Source organism: Salvelinus namaycush, chromosome 4 (assembly GCF_016432855.1).
Source record: "Salvelinus namaycush isolate Seneca chromosome 4, SaNama_1.0, whole genome shotgun sequence".
Classification (NCBI taxonomy): Eukaryota; Metazoa; Chordata; class Actinopteri; order Salmoniformes; family Salmonidae; genus Salvelinus; species Salvelinus namaycush.
In genome coordinates, this window is record NC_052310.1 from 18,836,761 (window position 1) to 18,859,264 (window position 22,504).

The window sequence follows — 22,504 nt, forward strand, 5'->3', positions numbered from 1 at the left end:
CAAGTCTAGGACAAAAAGGCTTCTCAACAGTTTTTACCCCCAAGCCATAAGACTCCTGAACAGGTAATCAAATGGCTACCTGGACTATTTGCATTGTCTGCCCCCCCCCCCCAACCCCTCTTTTACGCTGCTGCTACTCTCTGTTTATCATATATGCCTAGTCACTTTAACTATACATTCATGTACATACTACCTCAATTAGCCCGACCAACCGGTGCCCCCGCACATTGGCTACCCGGGCTATCTGCATTGTGTCCCGCCACCCACCACCCGCCAACCCCTCTTTTACCCTACTGCTACTCTCTGTTTATCATATATGCAGTCACTTTAACCATATCTACATGTACATACTACCTCAATCAGCCTGACTAACCGGTGTCTGTATGTAGCCTCGCTACTGTTATAGACTCGCTACTGTATATATCCTCAATACTGTTATTTTTCACTGTCTTTTTCCTGTTGTTTTTATTTCTTTACCTACCTATTGTTCACCTAATACCTTTATTTATTATTATATATATATTTTTAACTTACAAATTGCACTGTTGGTTAGAGCCTGTAAGTAAGCATTTCACTATAAGGTTGTATTCGGGGCACGTGACAAATAAAATTTGATTTGATTTGAACCCCTCCGAAAGACGCACATACATACACAGGTTCTGGAGAGGTGTGGGGGGCTGCCACACTGGGCGCCCGTGGAGCTGTTTTTGTGGGGGGTTAAGTGCCTTGCTCGAGGGCACGGCAGGCAATGGTATCTAGGATTTGATACCAGCAACCCTCTGGTTGCCAGCTCACTTCCCACCAGATGTTCTAGTCGTACCCGGGTTTCGAACTGGCAACCATCCGGTTGCTGGCTTGCCACTCTAACCGCTAGGCTGCCTGCCGCCCGATACATGAAATACATGTGACTAAATGTAAATATATATTGTGATTGATTGTCATACAGACAATTTCCACAGTGATCAAACCTTGTGGTGCTATAAGACACATGGCTCAAGACTTTACAGTACATGGACCCTTCCTACTCCTCTATCGGACTACAGAGGTCTTAGACTAGATGGGAGAGGTTAGTTCTGCTCATCAGTGATTCATGATATTAAAAGGGTCTGTTAATAACTAGCGTGCCAAGAGCGGGTCCAGTCATTAATTATGGAATGGGGAAAATGAGCTCTGAAAATATATGCCTCATGATTGATGACTTCTGTAACAGCCACGAAGCACACACCCTCTACTCTGATTGAATCATAAAGGTATTGACACTAAGCTACATCCTACACTGTACTGGTAAAGTACACTGTAGGACTTACAGTAAATGCTTCATCTACTGCTCATATGTCTGAATGAGTGTTTTCAAAATGTGCTTTGGAAATGATTTTGATGTATGAAGTATACCCACACTATACATATAGTGTTGTGCCTTGTTTTCAAACTGTGGCGATGCCAATTTAACAAAGGTTTTTCCAACTTTTCCTGTTTGAAAGTGCCTCGGACGTGTTTTGATTATGAAGAAGTGCACCTATTCTCACTGAACGCTCAAGACGTCTTACCTTTCTTTCTTCCCCCCCTCTCTTTTCCCCTTCCCTGATCCCTCCCTCTCGTAGCGTGCAACTGCAACCTGCACGCCCGGCGCTGCCGCTTCAACATGGAGCTGTACAAGTTGTCGGGGAGGAAGAGCGGAGGCGTGTGCATGAACTGTCGCCACAACACGGCCGGACGCCACTGCCACTACTGCAAGGAGGGCTTCTACCGGGATATGGCCAGGCCCATCACACACCGCCGTGCCTGCAAAGGTATGGAGAATAGGTTTTATACTATAGGCGTACCTTTCACAGTAGTGTTTGTAGTGTCAATAGTCCTTTTCAATTCAGTCGATTCAGTAGATCAATAAAAATTAAAAGCTATTTATTTTCAAAAAGTGCAATATATACTGTACTGTATATAACCCTATAGCATTGACTGAAATGGTAACGCTGTTCTAAGAATTAGGCTGGCATCCTCACTTCCAAACTGATACCATGCCTCTGTAAGTAAATCATTTGTCACAGAAGCTGTTCTCGCAAAAATCCCCAGAAAAAAATATTCCCCTGGACCACAAGCCACATGAAATTAGTATCTGATTGAGTTATTTCTCGTGGAAAAAGTGGTGTTTGAATTGTGGAATGTTTTGAATTTGCAGTGAATATTTTTCTGGCTCGTTCTTACGCCGAGAGCTTTTCATATTGGAGAACAACCCAATTTTCCTGCGCTTGTTGCTTGGGGAAATATGCAAATCAATAGCAGAGGGAGACTGCATTCTTTCTCAGTTCTGTAGGTTAGTGTGAGATGTTAAGGGATCGCTTATAGAGAACTCAAAACAACATGGACGGTGAGAACTGCCAACACTCATAGCCGGGAAGGGCTTTTGTTGGAGATTTCATGGTGAGAATCTCCCGTATTTGACTCCTGGTCAGTTTTCCACTCCGGGGCTAACCCAAGCAGCTTTTAAACCAAAAGGTGTCAAGTACGGGACAGCACGCTACTATTGTCCATGTTAAATAATCTTTCATCACACTGTACTGTAGTACAACAGTACCCATTCTATTATTCCACTCACAGAGCAATTGACCATGGCACAACCTGAAATGTGACACAGTAATTGACTTTAGCAGAAGTCTTTTGCCCTTAACAAATGACAAGTAACACACGTATAGATAAGACTCCCACAGATGTGTTGATATTGGCAGCAGCTGTATCGAAATGTATGTCCCCGGTGCTATTGCAAGACCCGTCATACACACATACACACACACACTCAACCCGTGCCTGCGAGTGTGGCAGTGCTTGGGCCCTGGAGGCTGTGCAATCTGTTTTTATCAAAGCGGAGCAGTTCGGGGTCAGACCCGCGCGGCGGTAAAAACTTTATCGCCTTCCTCTCGGATAGCAAGATGTGACGGAAATGAACGTTCCCGTGGAAACGGCCCTCAACCTGGGCGGCTGGCACCATGATTGATCAGAGCAATCCTAGCCCCTTTTAGAACCTGTCTCTTTCCCTTTCTCTCCTCCTCTCTCACTTTCTCTCCCTCTCTGTCCGAGGAGTATGCTCTCTTCTCATCTCTTCTCTTCTTCTCTCTAATCCTCCAATTCGTTCTACCTTTTATTTCTGCCGCACTGGTTTATATATTTTTCCTCTTGTGACAGGGCCAGGAGAAGGGTCAAGGGTCAAAAATGGTCGGTGTCACGTCTGAAATGGAGTAACGGCAATAAAATACAGGTGTTTTTTGAATGGGACTAAGGAATGGGCGGTTAGGTCTGGAGGGTTGGGGGGGTGGAATGTCTGCTTCCAATCAGACCTCCTCTGTGGACGAGTGTCCATGTCGGACCTGCTGTGTGTGTGCGCACGTGTGTGTGTGTGTGTGGGTGTGTGTGTGTACGCGTGCATGAGTGCGTGTCCAACACACAGTCTACAAGGATTGCCAGTTTAATGGACAGGCCAGACTCTGATGGATGGGTCAAGTGGCAGCGTCACTCCCATCTGTTCCCAGTTACACCCTTGTACTTAGGTAACACACACACAGGTCCCAACCCCCCTCCACCCCCAGTGCCCTCGGCCTTCTGCCCCAGCCCCAAGTGCCTCTCTATGGGGTGTCCCAAGCTCCTGCAGGCCTGGGCAGCGGCCGCTGCCACTCTCCATCCGCGGATTTACGCTGCTACGTGCATAAAAACAGCCGGCAAATTAAAGAAACATGCTTGCCATAACCAGCGCGGGTGTAACCAGTCTTGCCTACGATGTCTTCAATGTCAGAGCTTTATGTGTCTCCAAACATGTCCTAGTCTTGGCATCTATATCGACTAGAATTAATGTAAAAGAAAGGAATTTAAATTTAGGCCGTAGAATATGTCAGCAGTCCTTGCCAACAAAAAGCTTCAAATATACTTTATACTGAATGTATCAAGATTTGTCCTCCAAGTAGCTTCTGAAGTGGACCATATGCGAATAATTTCTTATAGAATAACTTTGTAGAAACAAGGGAATTAGGAAATCCAAGATAAATCATTCCAAAACCGAAACGCTCATGCCAGTATCGGCCAGATGTCTGCAGAGCAAACCGCCCAATTAGAAAAGGTGAAATACTTGGACCCCTTTTGAAAGGACTGTTTACTCAGTTACTCACACGCACTCACATGGTTTGTTAAAACAGACAGACACACACACACACACACACACACACACACACACACACACACACACACACACACACACACACACACACACACACACACACACACACACACACACACACACACACACACACACACACACACACATACTGTTTGCACACACACACACACACACACTGAGCGCCATTGATCTATTCAGAGTTCAAGAGTGAGCAAACGCCTGCTGTCCAAAGACTACAAGTCCCAAGGTGGTGTCTGTCTGTCACACCTTCAGTCACACAGGCTTAAATAGTCATCAACATCTGAGGACATTTTTACAGCTTTTTAACTGGCCCAAGCCCCTGCGCGTAAAACTTCAGAAAGACGGTGTGAGGACGAAGGTGAGTGGCTGGAGGGGGGTGCCCCTCCCCGAACACCATCCTGGCACTCATCTGTTGTTTTTCTGAGCTTAACAGACTTTGAAGACAATAAATAACAGTAGATTTACAGAGTACTTTAATCCCATTTTAAAGCAGTTACATGGATTGAATGAACATGTATTTGCAGTATAACAACATATTTGACTTTTAATGAGGTATTATGTTCAACTCATAAACATGCAGATAAATATGTTTTGATTGTACTAATATAAGATGGCCATATTCTGACATCTCCTTCATTTGTTTCTGTGTTAGTAACACAACGTTTGGTACCAGTTGCCTTTGTTATTAGACAATCAGCGAAACAATGGATTGGTTCAGAAATGATTGTCTGTTGCCGTCCCACAAGTCTAGGCATGCAGGTATCATCCAGACTGGCACAGACTTTACCAGACAGATCAAATGACGGGAAGTTTACACTTCTGTCCCCCGCATTTAGTACAGCAAACCAGTTTGTACATGATTTGCTATATTTCTTTTTATAAACTACCAGATTATTCTCTCTGTTTGGAGTGTAGAGCATTGATTTCTATATTGCTATTGTGCATAGAGTAGTGCTGTGTTATGAAATCAGAGACGTTTGTGTTGTTCAACAACCTGTGTCTCTGGACTCCAACTGTGGGTTTTTAGTGGACTCATCAGCTGTGTTTTATTAACACATACTGTATAAAGGGGCGCCAATCCCAGGAATGCCAGAAATTCCAAATGGATCCGCGGCCCCGTCCGTGCTGCACCTGGGCACAGGAACAAGAGCAGGAGAGAAGGACATTTTGGCAGGAGAGAAGTCACATGGTAGACATGGAGCGAAACAGGAACTAAGTCATACCAGAAGACCGGACACACATTTGACTTTCAACCTCCCTGTGCGCCAACCCACTCAATACAAACGTATATTACTAATATATTACCAACACTGCCAACCAACGGCCAATCAAAGCCTTCTGTGAGTTTGAAGCTGGGTCAGGTGGTGGGGATTTTACATGCAACGCGAGCCATCAGATTTACGAAGCGAGCGCAAGCTTCAAACGAGCGTACACACTTTGACACCCCAGCCGGACACCCGGACGGAACAGCCACATGTGCATCTGAAGATCAAAGCACTAACCCTCCACCCCACAACCCGCCCCCCCTCACTCCTAATTCTCATGGTCCAGACTCCCTCCACCTCACCACACCCCTCCCAAATCAACAGGTGGTAGAGTCCTTACTCCTCAGTTGTGATGGCAAAATGATCAGCACAAATAAACATGTTCACACACACTGAGGGAACAACACAGCAAGGCCCTGAAGAAAACTCCTCATGTTAGCAGCTGCCATTCCTTGGCAAGCCCTATCAGAGACTGTTGGGTTACTGGGTTTTCCCCAAAGGCTTGTTTCGCCCTTTCTTGTTGTTTTTATAAAAGCAGGAGGACAATTACCAGCTATCACATTACACTTAAGTAATGCAGTTTGCTTTTGCAATTTTGCAACTTGGCGAGCTTGTTTTCTACCTAATTTAGCCCAAAGTAGAGGGAAAGAGCCGTCCTCCCCTGTAACGGTTGTCTTCGTCCGAAGAGGAGGAGTAGGGATTGGACCAAAGCGCAGCGTTGTTATGTGACATAATGATATTTATTAAAGTAAAAACGAAACACGAAAATACTTCAACAAACTACAAAACAAATAAACGATGTAGACAGACCTGAACTAGAGAACTTACATAAACACGAAGAACGCATGAACAGGTACAGACTACACAAACGAACGAACAAACGAAACAGTCCCGTGTGGTGCACAGACACAAACACGGAAGACAATCACCCACAAACAAACAGTGTGAACAACCTACCTTAATATGGTTCTCAATCAGAGGAAACGTAAAACACCTGTCCCTGATTGAGAACCATATCAGGCTAAATGACAATGAACCTAAACATAGAAACACATAACATAGAATGCCCACCCCAACTCACGCCCTGACCAACTAAACACATACAAAACAAGAGAAAACAGGTCAGGAACGTGACATCCCCGTCGGCAGTTTTTTGGGGGCCAGTTGTTTTTGGCCAAAAGCAATTATTTATGCCAGAACAGATCGACAAGATAAAATGCCAAATGTTAGCATTGAATCGAGGGGGCAGAGTTTTTTTTGTTGTTGAATTTTTCCAAAAGCATTGTCTTTTATTGTCTCTGGACAGAGGAGCTGCAGTTCCAAGCCAAGTCAAAGGGTTCAATCGCACCCTTTAAAGTAAAATGTTACGGGGATAGTAAAGTTGTGCGGTTTTGTGTGTCAAGATAGTCTCAGATTGATCAGTGTAACGTGTAATAGTGATACTTGATAGCGTGCGGTTGGAGAGGTTTATCTTCTACGTTTGATAAGTGTGTGTGTCTGTGTGCGGCTTTCCTAAGGAAGACATGTCTGTTTTCCTTGTTGAGCCGGGTTGAGCCAAGGTGAGGTGAGGGAGATTTAGTCTTGTTTATGCTGATGAGCACACCAGAGGCAAAGTTTGGAACATGTTAGCCCTCTCTCTCTCTCCCTTTCACCGTTCTTCCCCTCTGCATGTCTTTCTCTCTTCTTCCTCTTCTTCTTCTTCTTCTTCTTCTTCTTCTTCTTCTCTCTCTCCTCTCCTCTCTGTCACCTTGTAAAGACCTCTTGTAAGAGAGGAGCTGACCAACAGGCCGGGTCTTGTATCCCAGCAGCTCTTTAAACAGAAGAAGACCCGTATTGCTCAAGGTGCGTTCGGACGGACGGCGCATACCATAACAGCACATAAAAGACCGGGGGGACGGGGACTCTCTCTGGGTGGCGTGTTGCCGTCGGCACGCAGCGGGCGCCAGGCAGATTTTTGGGAAGTGATGAAACGGCAGAGTGGGTGTCACACACAAACAGGCACCAGCGTAGCACCTAAGAGACCGGGCAAATGGAGGCGTTTCTTCCCTGTCAACACACACACACGCACACACACACACACATACACGTATGCACACACACACATCTTTGCCAGGCAGTGCCAGGTCCGTAAACCTGGAGGCGACAGTAGCAGGGTAGCCCAATTGAGCAGAAGGAATCCCAGACCTGGAGTGTGAATGATAGAGGAAATAGACTAAAGGAACACTCAGTCCTGTTGCATCTGGAATACAGTTGGATACTTCAATGGCAGATGATGATTAACTAGGTGTGTGTTGTGCTACAGAGCCTATTCATACGAGGGTTCAAAATGCCATCTGATTTGATCCGAGTCACAAATAAACCTTGAAAGTGACATTGAATATGTGTGACGAACCTTAGGCGACTTAAATGTTTCTCAACTGGCCACATCTAACCATCTCCTCTCTCTCGCTCTCTCTCTGTCTGTCTCGCTTTCTCTCGCTCTCTCTCTGTCTTTCTCTGGAACTCTCTCTCTCTTTCTCTCTGTCTCCCGCTCACTCTCTCTCGCGCTCTCTCTCTGCCTGTCTCTCTCTCTCTGTCTGTCCCTTGCTCTCACTCCCGCTCTCTCTATCGCTCTCTCTGTCTCTCTCTCTGTCTTTGTCTGTCTTTGTCTGTTTCTCTCTGTCTGTCTGTCCCTCGCTCTCTCTGTCTCTCTCTGTCTCTCTCTGTCCCTCTCTGTCCCTCTCCCACTCTCACCTCCTCCCCCTCTCCCTCCCTCCTTCTCTCCAGCCTGTGACTGCCACCCGGTGGGTGCGGCAGGTAAGACGTGTAACCAGACGACGGGCCAGTGCCCCTGTAAGGACGGCGTGACGGGCATCACCTGCAACCGCTGTGCAAAGGGCTACCAACAGAGCCGCTCACCTGTGGCCCCCTGCATCAGTGAGTAGATCACAGATACACACACAGGGCCGCTCAACCGTGGACCCTTGCATCAGTGAGAATATCACACACACACACACACACACACACACACACACACACACACACACACACACACACACACACACACAGAGACATTGACATGCATTTAACAGAAGCACATATTTACTTGTCACCAGGGGAAGGCAGTGTACTGTTTTTGCTATCAGTAGCCACATCGAGCCTGTGGGAATCGAGCCTGCACACACACATACATATGCACACACACTCGCACACGCACACACACACACACTGTGTGTTGCTGTGGTCCTGGCCAGTAATCTATCCACCAGCGCTGACGTGTGTGGGTGCACCAGAGCGTGACCAAGGCAAGGCCTCCTTCGTGCTGAAGGCCCCAGTGGTGGCACACACACACACACACACACACACACACACACACACACACACACACACACACACACACACACACACACACACACACACACACTCAACCTCCCTGTCCACCTCAACCCCGGGCTCTGTTTGTATCTGTGTTGTCATGCCCACTCCAAGGACAAGGGGTTGGTTTCATCCCCCCCCCATCAGGGTTTTACCAGAATGCCCACGCCAGTCTCTGCCACCACATCTACTAAAGGCTTTACACTAAACCAACCACACAGGGAAACCATAACATACCCATGTTACATACTGGAATACCATTACCATGTTACATACTGGAATACCATTACCATGTTACATACTGGAATACCATTACCATGTTACATACTGGAATACCATTACCATGTTACATAATGGAATACCATTACCATGTTACATAATGGAATACCATTACCATGTTACATACTGGAATACCATTACCATGTTACATACTGGAATACCATTACCATGTTACATACTGGAATACCATTACCATGTTACATACTGGAATACCATTACCATGCTACATAATGGAATACCATTACCATGTTACATAATGGAATACCATGTTACATAATGGAATACCAGTACCATGTTACATAATGGAATACCATTACCATGTAACATACTGGAATTCCATGTTACATAATGGAATACCATTACCATGTTATATAATGGAATACCATGTTACATAATGGAATACCATTAACATGTTATATAATGGAATACCATTACCATGTTATATAATGGAATACCATTACCATGTTACATAATGGAATACCATTACCATGTTACATAATGGAATACCATGTTACATAATGGAATACCATTACCATGTTAAATACTGGAATACCATCACCATGTTACATAATGGAATACCATTACCATGTTACATAATGGGGAAACCGTACCATACTGCAGGGGTTCCCAGACTCAGGTCTACCAGCATCGGGGAACATCCTGAGCCCAACGTCTAGTTCTATGGACATAAGCACTGTTCATAACACGCACTGTTCATAACAGAAACTGTTCACACCCCTCTTTCCTGCAATTCTACACATTTGTCATGGGGTGCAGAGAACATTTTACAGTTTTAAAGCTCCTTTCTGTGCAATTCTATACATTTTGCCATGTCTAATGTGCATTCATGTGATATTTGACTGAATCAAACATTACAACAGAATGTATGGTCTAAAAAACCTAGCTGACATGGGCTAGTTGATCTGGACATTTCTGACACATTATAGCTCTCTAAGGTATGTGTAACAGTTTAACTTTATGGCGTCCTCTCGCCCCGACCCGGGCGCGAACCAGGGACCCTCTGCACACATCAACAACAGTCACCCACGAAGCATCGTTACCCATCGCTCCACAAAAGCCGCGGCCCTTGCAGAGCAAGGGGAACCACTACTTCAAGGTCTCAGAGCAAGTGACGTCACCGATTGAAAGGCTATTAGCGCACACCACCGCTGACTAGCTAGCCATTTCACATCCGTTACATATGCAATGACTGGTTTGGCAAGAGTAAAACTGATGATGCATTACCCAATTTCAAAATAACACCTTGTGCATTATACTATTACAACTTTCAAGAGTAAGTTGAATGCCGGACTGAGTTCCCCCACTGCCGACCCCTAGCCCCCACAGTTTGGGAACCACTGCATTCGAGAGAAACCATGAACCATGTACCAGCTCCAACGAGGGGTTTACAACCACACATGTAACATGGCAGGTACAGCTGCTTCATTCCCGGTCTCATTTCTATAGCCAGGTAACAGCATGGTGGAGAGTCATGTTCCCTGGGATGTCACAAGCTAGCTATCCCATTAGTGGGTTTACATTAGTTTAAAAGCTAATTATGATAGATAGCGCAGGTACACACTGCTGCACTCGGTTAGCATGAGGTAAGCCAGCCCATCCATAATTCCACCATTGCCTGTGTTCGATTAGAAAGTCTGAGTTTTCAATGCCTTCAGCTGCCATGTTAAAAAAAATAAGGAATTAAACAATAACCCCAGGAACATTTGCTCACTATTTGGGCAGGTTGTAAAAGAGAATATGTTCTCAGTTAACCTGCTCTGGTAAAACAAAGGTAGGGACAGAAGTTCCTAGCTGGCACCAGTCCCGCAGATGAAGGCAGGTCATGGTGGTCTGATCTGGGGTAGATCAGTGCCACCCTGAGACCCCAGTACCTGATTACCGTTCAGGCTTTAGCACCGTCACATGCCAGTACAGTGTGTGTGTGTTCGTGCTCTGTGTGTGTGTGTGTGTGTGTGTGTGTGTGTGTGTGTGTGTGTGTGTGTGTGTGTGTGTGTGTGTGTGTGTGTGTGTGTGTGTGTGTGTGTGTGTGTGTGTGTGAATTAGATCACTAGTCCACCGCCTGCGGGCAGGAGGAATAGAGGGCAGCTTGCCATCGTGCTGTGCCATGTGGTTTGGCACAACTCTCACACACACCAGGCTTGTGTAACCCTGAACCAACCACACCAAACTATGGTGTACCACGCCAAGCTATGCCGTACCCTACCCCGCTATGCCACGTCGTGCCACATGGTGCCATGTTGTTGGTCTCACATTGGTGTTACAGAGCAGATGGCGGAGGGCAAAAAGGAGAAAACAATAGCGGTCGCGGCCGACAAAACCAATCAGACACTTTCTGAAAGACACCCAGTGAAGAGAAAGAGTTTTTCTTGGCCTCAGTGTGTGTGTGTGTCAGCGCGTGTGTGCGTGTGTGTATGCATGTGCATGCCATCTGAGGTTTCCCCTGTGAGCCAAAGGGCATCTCTTCCCAAAACGCCCTCCATTTGATTGGTACTATCATTCCTCCCCGGTCAAGCCCTTCTGCCCTCTAACACAGTACGACACAAAGACCAGGCGTGCTAACAGCCAATTAGTATGATAACACTGCTTCTCATCTGAATATCCCTTTATCATCTCAATATCCACTCAACCCTCCACCTTCAGAGGAGGAGCCCACAGCTTGGCGTGCCTTTCACCAGCTGCTCTCCTTTCCTCTCGGCCTTTACCAAGCAGTCCTAAGCTCAATGCCCTATTTGTTGTTCTTGGTAGGGGTGTCCATAATTTCGAAGCAAGCCAACTGTCACTTGCCTCTCAAAAACGCTCTTTCCAGGAAGCTCCTTGTCTGTTTGTTTGACTCCAACCCGGTCCTCCTCCCTCTAACTCCCCAGTCGAAAGGCAAATCCCTCTGGGTGCACGCTAACGATGCTAAGCCAGCGTCCCAATCATCCTGTTGTTGTTATCATTGAGGCAGTGGATTTGTTGTTAGCATTCACATTTCATCGCTTTGCATTAGCATTTGTATTGAAAAGGGGGCCTTCGTTGTGGGGGGAATTCTTTAAGAATTGAATTCTTTTGGCTTTGGTGGAGACTGGCGAGGGGTTCTGGTTGAGCTAACCAGGCGTATTGAGGGAGTTTGCATCTGTCTGAAGGTGGCTCTCCCCATGTCCCTGTTTGAATGCATTGATCTCTTGCACCATGGTGCTACTGTTTTCAGAGGAAGAGAGTTCGGCTCAGACAAAGTATGCTTCTACTGTGTGTGTGTGTGTGTGTGTGTGTGTGTGTGTGTGTGTGTGTGTGTGTGTGTGTGTGTGTGTGTGTGTGTGTGTGTGTGTGTGTGTGTGTGTGTGTGTGTGTGTGTGTGTGTGTGTGTGTCAATATCAGTATCTTTATCACTGTGTTTAGGTTGATATTTCCACCCTACACCCTCCCTCTCATTCTTCCCACGTCAAATAACTGTGATTGAATTCAGGCATACTTTATTGGCTTGACCACACATGCAAAGAGTAGGCATATGGCCAGCAGTTACACCATGTCTACATAAAATGTATAAATTGTTTCCATAAAACTCTAGTTAAAACTCTGTTGTTCTGTGTGTGTGTGTGTGTGTGTGTGTGTGTGTGTGTGTGTGTGTGTGTGTGTGTGTGTGTGTGTGTGTGTGTGTGTGTGTGTGTGTGTGTGTGTGTGTGTGTGTGTGTGTGTGTGTGTTTCAGAGATCCCAGTGGTGAACCCTACAGCCATGGTCAGCAGCAGCACAGAGGAACCGGCAGGTTAGTCACTCCCCCACCCTACATCCCACACCTGACACCTGTGTAACGTTAAAAAAACATAACCTTTTTAATATTTCTGGCCTCCATTTCTAAACTGGGTTAATAAATATTCATGGAGGGGGTGGGCCTCTCTTTTGATGTTCCGTGAAGAAACGACTGCTCTGGATCCAAGTGAGATTTTCCATTGTCTTAAAACCTGCATTCTTGGCACGACGTCTGCCTGCTAGCCTTTAGCGAGTTAGCTTTGCTCCGCTGTGCTTGAAGCCCGACTCCAGCCGAACACAAAGCCAACGGAAAGGCTGCAACAGAAGTGATTAGTTGCAGTTTGCTAGCCCGGGGAAACTTCGGCGGGGAACTTTCGAGGCGTGAAAAGAGTGTTGGCGACCGTCGTTTTGGGGGAGAGCGTTTTCCGCCTCTGACTCCTGGCAGTCCTCACTCCATCCAGGCTCTCTCCAGTCAATTATTCCCCTCCCGTTTTTTTAACGCCTTCGCCTCTCCGGGCGGAATTGTGGCCCAGTGTTGATTTGGAAACGGTGATTCATCACAGGCTTTAACTCAACACCGTGGCGACCACAGACGTACCTCCCACAACGTCAGGACCCCCTCCTCAGCTTTCACAGTTGATTCGGCTGAGACACGGCCCTCTCTAGAAGGCCCAGGCCAGAAGAGATGTTCTGTAAGGCCTGGGACTTCTCACACTGCAGGGGATGCATGCAAACTAGCCAAAGGGGGGCAAATGAGTTGAGCGAGAATACTTGATGTAGAATTTGCTATATATCTAAAGATCTGGGATCAGACCTTATCCCCAATCCTAACCTTAACCATTAGGCGGATGGATTCTTTTTTTTAATCCTGTATCAGTACTAAGGAGTAACATGTACCTACCGCAGAAGGAGAGTTTGTGGGAGGAAGGGATTTAGACTGGTGACCTTTTATAGCTAGCCAAAGACCGACTGGGTCTCAACTTGAAGGAATTGCAATATGTCTAGCTCGGATGTGAAAGTTGTGCCCTCTGATAGGCTAGGTGGAATTTTCCCCACATTGCTTACACCAACTTAGTCTCTGCTTGGGCTTGTAACCCTCACACACACAGTACACTCCTTTGTGTGTTTCTGCATCCCTGGGAAAGGGCTTTTCCACCGTGAAAAACAAATAAGAGCAGTTCTTTATCGTTAATTCATTCCCACACAAGTGTACAACATACAGGATAATTTTCTCTTCCATCTCTCCTTTAACCCACACCCCATATACCAACCAACCTCTCCTCCTCCTTAGGGCACTCAGGTACCCAAAAACGTAAAGTGTGTGTGTGTGTGTGTGTGTGTGTGTGTGTGTGTGTGTGTGTGTGTGTGTGTGTGTGTGTGTGTGTGTGTGTGTGTGTGTGTGTGTGTGTGTGCGGGGGGCGGTGGACGCAATTTGTCATTGTCACGGCACTGTGAAAAGGGACGGGGGAACAAGGGTAACCGGAGCCGCCGAGTCGATTGTGTGTGTTTTCAGCCATGGCTCTTCTGGGTCAATGGGCGATTCATGGGGTCTTTTCCAGGTGAATGCCCATCAGTAAGTGACTCTTCATGGGAAAACACACACCACTGATACCGAGGGCTGCACGGCTTGCCACTGTACCAGGGTACCATGCGGGCACACATACACACAACACACACACACAGACACATATACATACACACAAATACTGTATATACACACACACATACTAATTTACAAATATATAAACATACACATGCATTTATACACACACACACACACACACACACACACACACACACACACACACACACACACACACACACACACACACACACACACACACACAAACACAAACACATGTATATGTACACAAAAAAAAAACACTTTGGAGCCCAAGATCCTATGGGTAAAAGCTAGGGAGCAGGATTAACTGTCCTTTTCTACTTGACTGGCCGGTTGAACTGCTCTAGCATATCACTCAGTCTGTTTTCTCTTCACTCCTGTAGATGGACATTCAACAGATTTATTCAGCTCTCCCCATGACTGATTCAGTGTGGCCTACTTCATCAATTCATTCATTGCACCCTCTCCCTAACCACACACATTCACACACCCACGCACGTACACCAAATCCCCCCCCCCCCCTCTCTCTCTCTCTCTCTCTCTCACACCACAGAGAAACATGCACAAACACACACGTTAACCCAGGTATGTTTTACTGAGGTTTATTGAAAGCCGCTGTGAGTGAGAGGTAAAGGAACTAGGCAGCTGCTCTGGCCTCTCTCTCCGCTTGTCGCTAATAAAAGCTCCATCACTCTAATATACGGGCCAAGCCTCCCTGACATTTTTACTGGTTCCTCGGCCCCCTCTCTCTCTTTCTCCTCTTCCTGCCCTCGCCTGCTCCGGCTCTCTCCAAACCCTCAGCGAAACGAGCAACACGGCTCCCTCCTCGCATGCGACCGACCCTGAAACCTTTTTTTTTGGTCGCCATATTCCTGCGAGCGATCACTTTTATTTTGTTTGTTTTGGAGGAGGAGACTGCTTCCCTGCACAACTTCTGACTGATTTTACTTTGAAGGCAACTAGAGAGGGAGACCAGGGAGACCGCATATACCAGGACTCACATCTTTGTGATTTCACGCTAGCGGCAAACGAAACCTGGTGTCTTCGGGACCTTTGCGCAAGACTGGTCAGCAACTCTGTCCCTCAGTGACCTTTTAAACCAGCGCTATATTGAAGTATCCAACCCAAAAACCCAAAACAAGTACAGTAGAGAGGTGGTTTAATGAACATGTTTGACCCTTTGTCCCTTCCTCACAACTCCCACTGCAGTGACATTAAAGCCAATTGGCCATTTTAATAGTGAGTGCCCCGTCATAGCTTAGGGAGAGGTTCTACCACAGAAGCTTACATTGGGTTGTCCCACAGCACCACTGGGTGTTACGTTGTGGTTTGGCTGGCCCACATTATTCACTCCTTTGTGTCCATTCATGTGTGTTTTCTCATGTCCTATATGGATCTGTAAGGGATCAATTCAATCAAACCTGTACAGTCGGTCGTTTACTGCAAATGTTTTTTTTCAACCGCTCTAGTTCACACACCTATGACCCAACACCCACCAGTCAAGTCCCAGAGAAAAGCGCATCGACCACAGGGCAGCTTCATCCTCCTCCATACGTACAGCGGTCAGCTGTGTGGTCTCTCTCTGGCCGTAGTCTCGCAGCCATGAGGCTGCTGTGGGCTACTCACAGCCATCCAGCCATGACCACTTCCACCGCGCTCTGTCTTTGCTCAGGGTCCCCCAAAAGGCAGGCAGACATGTCAAATGGAACACTTTTCCCCCTCTGTAATATTCCACCCGCCCGCGACTCCCCCAGCGGTTATTGCAGGGGCTTACGTGTGATTTGTTTAAGGTCGTATATTACTCCAGCAAACCCGACCAAACCTAACATTTCCTCTATCCAGCCGCCTGTCTCAGAGTCCTGGCACTCGTGCTGTGTGTGTGTGTATATATATATATATATATATATATATATATATGTATGTGTGTGTGCATGCCTGTGTGTTTGCATGTAGGTGTATGCGTGCATGCATGTTTGTGTCTATTTGTGTGTGTGTGTGTGCGTGCGTGCGTGCATGCATGTTTGTGTCTATTTGTGTGTGTGTGTGCGCTATGTGCGTCTGCTACATGTGTTTTTATGTACCACTTTGTGTGTGTGTGTGTGTGTGTGTGTGTGTGTAACACAGTGTGTAAACGTCTCAAGTGTGTAATTGTTCTAAGAACGTAACCATGTCATCATGTTCACTTTATCATCTCAAATGTGTAACTGCTGTGTGCGGTTATGTGTGTAATTCTCCTAAGTGTGGATCTGTTCTGTTATGTGTGTAATTGTCCCAAGTGTGTAATTCCCAGCAAGTCGGACTCCAAATGTAAGACTGCCTTATGTGCAGGTAGCCGATGTTTTGAAAAAGGGAAAAGCCCGCACACATGTAATTGTGGTGCATAGACTAAAAATGTATCCGGTGTTTAAAATGTGTTCTTCTTTTTTCAGCAGATTGTGAATCCTATTGCAAACCAGTGAAAGGAAATCTGAAGATCAACATGAAGAAATACTGCAAGAAAGACTATGGTGAGCGAACAACTGAATAAGCATGAATAAGTAGTACCCGTACTAGAACAGTGAATTATAACAGTAAATTGCCAGCCCATCAGTCCGAAACGTGATTGTTAGTAGCTATATGGTATTATATGTTATTATACTATATGTTCCAGGCTTTTTTTGCTAAATAGTATTTTCAGTTAGTTTACAGTTGTGTTAGGACTGTACCTGCATCAGTTGTAATGGTTGGTTTGTCTGTGTGCCTTATCAGCGGTGCAAGTCAACGTGCTGGACATGGAGACGGTGGGCGACTGGGCCAAGTTCTCGGTCAACGTGGTCTCGGTCTACAAGAGCCGCGGCGAGCCGCTCAAACGGGGCGACAACGTGCTATGGATCCATATGAAGGACCTGGCCTGCAAGTGTCCCAAAATCCAGATGAGCAAGCGCTTCCTGGTGATGGGCACCAGCGAGAACGGGCCGGGGGGCCCTGGGGCCGGGGGGCCCGGGGCTGGACCTGGGGCTGCTGCAGGAGCAGAGCGCGTAGGGCTCCTGGCCGATAAGAACAGCCTGGTCATCCAGTGGAGAGACGTATGGACGCGGCGCCTCCGGAAGTTCCAGCGCAAAGAGAAGAAGGGCAAGTGCAGCAAAGCATGATGGGGGAGAGCAGCGCATCCTCAGCCAACCCCCCCATGACCCCACCCCTACTCCTACCTCCCCACGACCCCTTCCTAGCTCTCGGCTAGTTCGCAGGATAGAACACGACCCCCCTAACCCCATAAAAACCCTGACCCCCCCCCAAAACGGGGTACACTGCACATTACAGAGACTGCATGTATATTGCCTGTTTAAGGACCACTTTGTGTATATTGTATAATTATTTCCTTTTTATTTTCTGTTTTAATCATGGGACTGTGACTGTCTTTTTTCTATTGGTCTGCCTTAAAAAGGGACCATTAAAAAGGGTACGAAGTGTAGACGAGTGGATACCATTCCCTTTCTCGACAACGACAGTGAAAATGTCCACACTCCCCCACACCCCTGCCCTCTCCCATTCCCCTTCCCCATTCAGACTGCTTCAGTCCCCCCTCCTGCCACCATGTTTTAGTGTTTTGAAACTATCGAAGCTCACATTTCCCATTCTATTACCAGGAGTATCCATGGAGCTCAGATAATCAGAGAGAGAAACAGATTTTTTAGTGTTGTAGCAAAGTGCCCCATGCAGGGGAGAAGACAAACTGCACAACCTCAGTTCGTCTGCCTCCTCCACCCACTGTTTCACTGTCTCTAAACCCCCACCTTTCTCTACGCAACTGAGATTACTGGCCTAGAGCGGCCATTTTGTCTTGTACTCCTATTCCGTATGTAAGATATGTAGACATGAACTCTCTGCAGTAGTATCTCTGGACCAGAACCTACAACGGCTGCATCCTCGTCCTCAGAGGATCCTTCTAACCACAACAAAGGCTGTCCCCACAGGGGCCTTCTCCAATGCAAAGCGTCACTTCTACCACCACTGCCATTACAATATATATACAACTTCAGACTGAGGCATCTGCTACTCTAGTCTAGACTATACAGCTGTTGACAGTGACCCCACCGCTCACTCACTGGTTCTACTGCTCCAGTCATAGACAGACAGTGGCACTGTTTGGACACTGGCAGACACTAAACCCTAATAATGTTTCTCTTTTATTCTATATTCATGTACATCTGCTCTCAGATTCCTATACTTCTACAGACCCCACTGTCTCACTATTTAAGTGAAGACCCCCCCCCCCCCCCCCCCCCCCCCCCCCCCCCCCCCCCCCCACAAGCCTTCTCACCACGAGCAGGAAATGGAATCATGCATTACTATCTGACTCATGTGAAGAAAAATAATCTTGAGCGGGACTCCAGCAGAGTGGAAAGTAGCCAGCTTCAGAACAGAACAATGCCCTTGATACTAGGGAAACTTTTGGGGGGATATTTTGTGTCATGTCTTCCACTGTTTGTTGATAGAAGGTCCTGCGGGTGTCATTGTGTGACCGATATCGTTTGTTGGTTCAATTCTATTATTTCTCTTGTCTTTTAAATGTTTGCCACTTTCGACGAAGTGTCCAATGACGGGCTAGTGATCGCTTGCCGAAAGAAGAGCTCAAAATAAAGAGTGCCATTTCACGAAGAACAGACAAAGGTTGGATTAAGCTCTACCTTTTCAACTGTAGCTTATTGACAAACTGAAAGAGTCCGGAACGTTCTAGGCTACGTACACACTGCCTGATTGTATTATGATGCGATAGTCTATTTCAATCCTCATGTCTTTGTATGTTTGCATGTTTGTGGTTTGGCTGGTCCGTCCGATGCGAAGCGAAAAATTTACAGTAAGCAGAGCATGGAATTAACAAATGTTAACATCACAAATCCAGAGGAAACCTCCTTAGTCATCTCCCCTCATTGGCCTTGCCGACATTTCCCTCTCTTCGTTGGCCAATAATGCATCAGCCTGTTTCTAAATTGAATCAAGAAAATGAGAAAATCAGGACAAAAACGAAACCACAAGGGAACGTATGTTTGCTCTCAAAGTTGCTGTTTTGTCTTTGTCCTTAGGTCATTTTAAAAGCGTATTACGATTGATTTCAAAAATAGAAAACGTAAACACATTGTGAAGGGGTCATGCTAGCTAGCTGTTAGCATGCTGACAGTAATGTCATGCTAGCGGTTGGTTGGCTGCAGTGCTATGTTTGGTTTGTCACATTTCCAAGCCCCTCAGAAGAGTGTCTCTCCCTCTCTTGTCAGGCCCCAGTTCCTTTCTGTTCTGCAACATGTGTGTTTCTGTGTCTTAGATACACTGTATGTCCAAAAGTATGTGGACACTAATTTGAAGGGGCGTCCACATACTTTTGTATATGTAGTGTACGTGACAGTAGTGGGACAAAGGCAGCCAACCGCAGTCCTTCAGTGGTGTAGGTCTTGTTTTCATTTGCTGAAAGAATGTATATAAATGAGAAAATGTCAAATGTAAAAACCGCTTAAAGACACATGGTATGATTGTACTTTCTTATGAGATTATGTCGTTAAAGCTGAGAATGTAGACCGAGCGTTGTCATTCTAAAAAAACAAAAACGCTGAATGGATTTAGAAGTTGTTCACATGAAGGTCTGTCTGGTTAGATTGTAGGTTTTATGTGTAACAGTTGTGGGTCCTCCCTCATATGCGTCAATGTTTGCATCATACAGTATTCATTCAACATGTCGCGTAGCACAGTGCTCTGAAAACCAATCCAAAACCAATCCATGACCAAAGTGAACTAGGTTGTTTTCCATACATTTTGGTGTAATATATAATGTTATTTCTTAGAACAGCAAAAGAGGTCAGACGGAACCACTAACATTTCCGAGTAAAAGTAGCGTTTCCTTATAGGAATTCCCAGAGATGGAATTTCACAAAAATGCAGAACCAAATCGTCTGATTATTTATGTATTTCCGTCCATGACAAGCTGTCAAACAGGTGGTCTTACAGTAGCCACCATTTCTTGGCCTGGTATGTGGGGAAAGCATGGGCAGGTTTGATGGATGTCGAAGTTACGTGTCCAGAACCCCTTTCTCAGACTCAACCCAGAACCAACCCGCTTCCTCACAGGGTTATACTGCACTGTCTACAGTGCCTAGTAGCTCAAGTGTGAACCTCAACACTTCATAATACTGTATAGCCTGGTCCCAGATCTGTTTGTGCTGTCTTGGCAACTCCTACAACTCCTATGGTAATTTTCCAGAGGAGTTGGCCAGACAGCACAAACCGATCTGGGACCAGGCTATGAATAATATCCAGCAAGACAAAAATCACTATACTTTTTCTCCCTTTACCTCAGTCTCTATTTTCTTCCTCTTTTATCTGTGCCACCCTGAATATTGGACTACAGATAACAAGCTTTACTAAACCCTGCAGATGTTATTTAGAAATTGAAACGTACCCCTCGAAAGCATTTTGTAGTCTTCCTAGGGCGAGCCACCCTGTTGTTTTACTTAACAAGCCCCACAGCTTGGCAGTGGAACCAGGGTCGTAACTTGCTCTCTTTGTTCCCCTCCCGCAGTATTTATAACGTCCACAGGTGAGTGAGAGAGAGAGAGAGAGATCATTAAAGTACCTTATAAAGTAAAAACATAATGAGATATACACAAATGGACGGTGAGGAAAAGTGAGTTAAGGTTAAGGGAGTTGAAGGAGAGAGTCTGCCCATTGGGTATAATATGGACTGAAGTGCCAATACTTTTTCTGTCATTGTCTTCGTAAAGCCAGTAAGTAACAAGCCAGAGAGACAAGCTAAATGATTATACGTAGAACATTTGAAATATATATCAAAGCCCAAAATGATTGTAACAATGACTGTAGACCTACTGCTGCCAGGTGTTATGAAATATGTGAAATCTTGCTCAAGAAAGCATTTAAAGGGCAAAATTCTATGAAATGTCTCCCCATTTGCCAGAAGCCCCCTCTCCTGTCCTCATGACATTCTGGTCACAGAGTTACACTATAGAGCACCACTCACACAGACGATGTCCACCTGCCTTCTGAGGGCCGATGGGGTGTTGCCTTCCGCCCCATGCACCCCCCCCTTCCTTCATCACTCGTGTTATTATGAAGTCTTCCTTGTACATTTTCCTCTGATGCAATGACCACTGACTTTTTAATCGTAAATGACAAATAAATTATTAGTTAATGAAATATGTGTATCGTTTGTCATTTTGAGGATCATGCAGCAGATCTAGATCAACGGCTGCTATGCTGCCATCGGGGCCCAGACCCAACTGTCCGTGTGTGTGCGTTTCCATGTGTTTGGTGCATGTGCTCTTATACTGATGACTACGTGGCTAGTCAAGTGGCCTGTATTGTAACCTTTCTGATTTTGGGTGCTGCACTGGGCTGGCCGTGTGTGTGAGAGTCTGACACTGCTCTGGGGTTTTTACTCCAACTGAAGACGGGTTCGACTACAGTAGGTGGGGAGACTAGGAGGGAGACTAGGAGGGAGGCTGGGTGGTTCCCCACCCAGGGCAGAGCAGGAGCTGAAGCTCTGAAAATAAACAGTGGGGCAGCACCCACTCCCCGCCAACCCTCACCTCCATCTCAGTCCCCCCACCTCCACCACACCTCAGAGGAAACCCAACACCATTGCCTGGGACATGGCAGGAAACTCCTCTCTCCTCCCCCCCTCCTCTCTCCTCTTCCCCCAGCCTCCTCTCCTCTCTCCACCCTCTAACCAAACAGGCCACAGCCATCCTTTTAGTTAATTACAGGAAAGCAGTAATTTATCATTACTCTCTCTCACTGGACCAGAAATAGGGCCAGAGCTGAGATGAAGACAGACTGACGCTGTGACGGTCCGGACGGGACAGACTCATTTTCACGCCACTTCGATACAGCTAGGACTGGAAGTGATTTTCTCAGGAGGTTAGGAAACCATTTTCCTAAACTTAACCCAAATTCTTTTAACCTGTTACGTTAATGCTCCTAATCTGCTGCGTAAGTTCTAGCCTGCTACGGAAAAGTGACTTCCAGTCATAGCTGTATTGTAGCGTGGAAAGAGTGGTTCTAGGTCCGGC

At 46.3% G+C, this 22,504-nt stretch overlaps 1 protein-coding gene across 1 annotated transcript in view; it reads left to right on the forward strand.

The window, feature by feature from the left end:
• Positions 1-17,581, forward strand: part of ntn2 (netrin 2) — a 37,944-nt gene extending 20,363 nt beyond the window's left edge. The window contains exons 2-6 of the mRNA XM_038990401.1: positions 1,602-1,790; positions 8,212-8,361; positions 12,786-12,842; positions 16,883-16,957; positions 17,199-17,581. Coding sequence (XP_038846329.1) covers positions 1,602-1,790; positions 8,212-8,361; positions 12,786-12,842; positions 16,883-16,957; positions 17,199-17,581 — 854 coding nt within the window. The remainder of the gene's footprint in view (positions 1-1,601; positions 1,791-8,211; positions 8,362-12,785; positions 12,843-16,882; positions 16,958-17,198) is intronic.
• Positions 17,582-22,504: the final 4,923 nt, after the last annotated feature.